This window comes from Primulina huaijiensis, chromosome 14, assembly GCF_012295235.1.
Source record: "Primulina huaijiensis isolate GDHJ02 chromosome 14, ASM1229523v2, whole genome shotgun sequence".
Lineage (NCBI taxonomy): Eukaryota > Viridiplantae > Streptophyta > Magnoliopsida > Lamiales > Gesneriaceae > Primulina > Primulina huaijiensis.
Genome location: NC_133319.1, coordinates 5,629,220 through 5,631,799, shown reverse-complemented (window position 1 = coordinate 5,631,799; position 2,580 = coordinate 5,629,220). Strand labels below are relative to the sequence as shown.

The window sequence follows — 2,580 nt, the reverse complement described above, 5'->3', positions numbered from 1 at the left end:
AAAAGCTTGCCGGAAGAATAGAAGCTTTATCACGATTCATTTCAAGAGCAGCGCACCGAAGTCTGCCTTTCTTCCTCGTTCTTAGAAAAAATAAGAAGTTTGAGTGGGATGAAGAATGCGTAAAGGCATTCGACGACCTGAATAAGTATTTGGCCGAGCTCCCCATATTAGCAAAGCCATCTGCAGGAGAGCAATTATATGTTTATCTTTCAGCCACCAAAGCAGTGTGAGCTCGGTCCTGATCAGACAAAAAGGCACTGAACAGAATCCCTTGTATTACATCTCCCATGGACTAAAATGAACTGAGCTCAGATATACAGCGGTGGAGAAACTTGCCCCAGCTTTGGTCACCACGGCTCGAAGGCTAAGACCATACTTTCTATCTCACCCCATTATGGTCCTCACTAACAGCCCTCTGGAGAAGATAATGACTCATGCTGACATCTCGGGAAGGTTGGTTAAGTGGACCACTGAACTGGGAGAGTATGACATTCAATATAGACTTAGGACCACATTCAAAGAGCAGGCCTTGGTCGATTTCCTTGTTGAGACTCTACACGTCGAGGTAGAAGATCTTTGGAAGGTGTATGTGGATGGCTCGTCCACCAATGAGGGCAGCGTAGTTGGAGTGTTATTAATCTCTCCAAAGGTGGATGAAGTAAAGTTGGCTGTAAGGCTAGACTTCAGGGCATCTAACAATGAGGCAGAATATGAAGCAGTTTTAGCAAGTCTAAGGGCGGCGCGGCAGGTCTAAGCAGCTCGAGTTCACATCTTCTCTGATTCTCAGTTAGTGGCCAATCAAATGAATGGGTCTTATGATATTAAAAATGAACGATTAATGGAATACATGAAGGTGGTTGAGGCGCCAAAGAAATCTTTACAGAACTTGTGTTTAAGCAGATCCCCAGAGAGGAGAACGAGGGAGCCGACACCTTTGCTAAAATGGCAAGCTCACTTCACAATTGGAAATCAAGAGATGTGGTAGTCCAAGTGGAATTAATTCCTCACTCGAACTCCTCACCCCCCGCACTCGAAGACAATGACTGGTGCGCCGAGTTATTAAGATGCATGAAAAAGGAAGAGCTCTCCAAAGATTCAAGAAAGACATACAGGCTGAAGCAAAGAAGCCTTCGATTTATACTTATTAATGGGGTTTTCTACAAGAGGTCACTCTCTCGACCTCTTCTCAAGTGCTTGGGTCCCAAGCAATCAAACTACGTGCTAAGGGAAATTCACGAAGGCTGTTGCAGAAATCAATTGGGATCTTATTTCTTGGCATGGAAGATACTCCTAGCCGGGTATTTCTGGCCAACTATGCAGAAAGACGCCCTAACTATCGTCATTTCATGTAACAATTGCCAACGTCATGCTAAGCTCCAACATCAACCAGCAGCACTAAGGAAGACTATTGTGGCAGCCTGATCGTTTGACCAATGGAGAATCGATATTGTTGGACCTTTTCCCATAAAATGAAGTCCTCAAATTTCTCTGGAAGAACATTGTCTGCAAGTTTGGGGTCCCGAGTAAGTTGATATTTAACATTGTCTGTAGGTTTGGAGGTCACCAACAGGTCCTTAGTACAAAGTCTTAAAACCAGACTTGGGAACGCAAAGGGTAATTGGGTGGAGGAACTCCCCAGCATGCTCTGGTCATACATGACTACTCCGAAGATTGGCACTGGGGAGACACCTTTCAGCCTGGTTTATGGAAATAAAGCAGTCCTTCTCGCAGAGATCGACGAAAAGACCTCCCGAGTAATGTTCTATGATGATCAAAATGATGAGAGGCGGACAGCAGACTTAGATTTCTTGGAAGAAAAGAGGGAAGCCGCAGCCATAAGAATGGAAGCTTACAAAAGACACAAAGCCCGGTCCTACAATAGAAAGGTCATTCAGAGGAGCTTTCAAGTTGGAGACCTTGTTTGGAAAAAGATTCAGGATGTGGATGTTGGAAAGCTGGATCCAAGATGGGAAGGACCGTTCAAGGTGGTGGAGAAGCTGAGTTCAGGTGCATATTATTTTGAAGACCTGTTAGGGAAGAAGTTGAAGAGGCCATGGAATGCTTATCACCTCCGTAAATATTATGCTTAGATATTGTTATAGCTTTAGTTTCCTTTATTCTGTCAGTTACCTTTGTTGTAAGGACATCATGTTTTGATACTATATTCAGTTATATTAATAAAATTACATATTTTTATAAGAGATTATTGAAGACAAGGGTTTTCCACCCACCTCAATTCAGGAGCTTCAGAGTTCACCTCATCTTGGCTACGCCAAGTTATAAGGGTTTTCATCCTATCTCATTTCGGGAACTTCATATCTCACCTCATCTTGGTTACGCCAAGCTTATAAGGGTTTTCACCCTATCTCAATTCAGGAGCTTCAGAGCTCACCTCATCTTGGTTACGCCAAGTTTATAAGGTTTTTCATCCTATCTCAGTTCAGGAGCCTCAGAGCTAATCTCATCTTGGTGACGCCAAGTTAACAAGGGTTTTCACCCGATCTCATTTCAGGAGCTTCAGAGCTCACCTCATCTTGGTTACGTCAAGTTTATAAGGGTTTTCACCATATTTCAGTTCAA

At 43.4% G+C, this 2,580-nt stretch overlaps 1 protein-coding gene across 1 annotated transcript; it reads left to right on the top strand.

Moving 5' to 3' along the window:
• Nucleotides 1-1,068: 1,068 nt before the first annotated feature.
• LOC140957217 (uncharacterized) lies at nt 1,069-2,090 on the top strand. Its single transcript, XM_073414352.1, has 2 exons — nt 1,069-1,348; nt 1,552-2,090. The coding sequence occupies exons 1-2, from the start codon at nt 1,069-1,071 to the stop codon at nt 2,088-2,090; spliced, it is 819 nt and encodes a 272-aa protein (XP_073270453.1).
• Nucleotides 2,091-2,580: the final 490 nt, after the last annotated feature.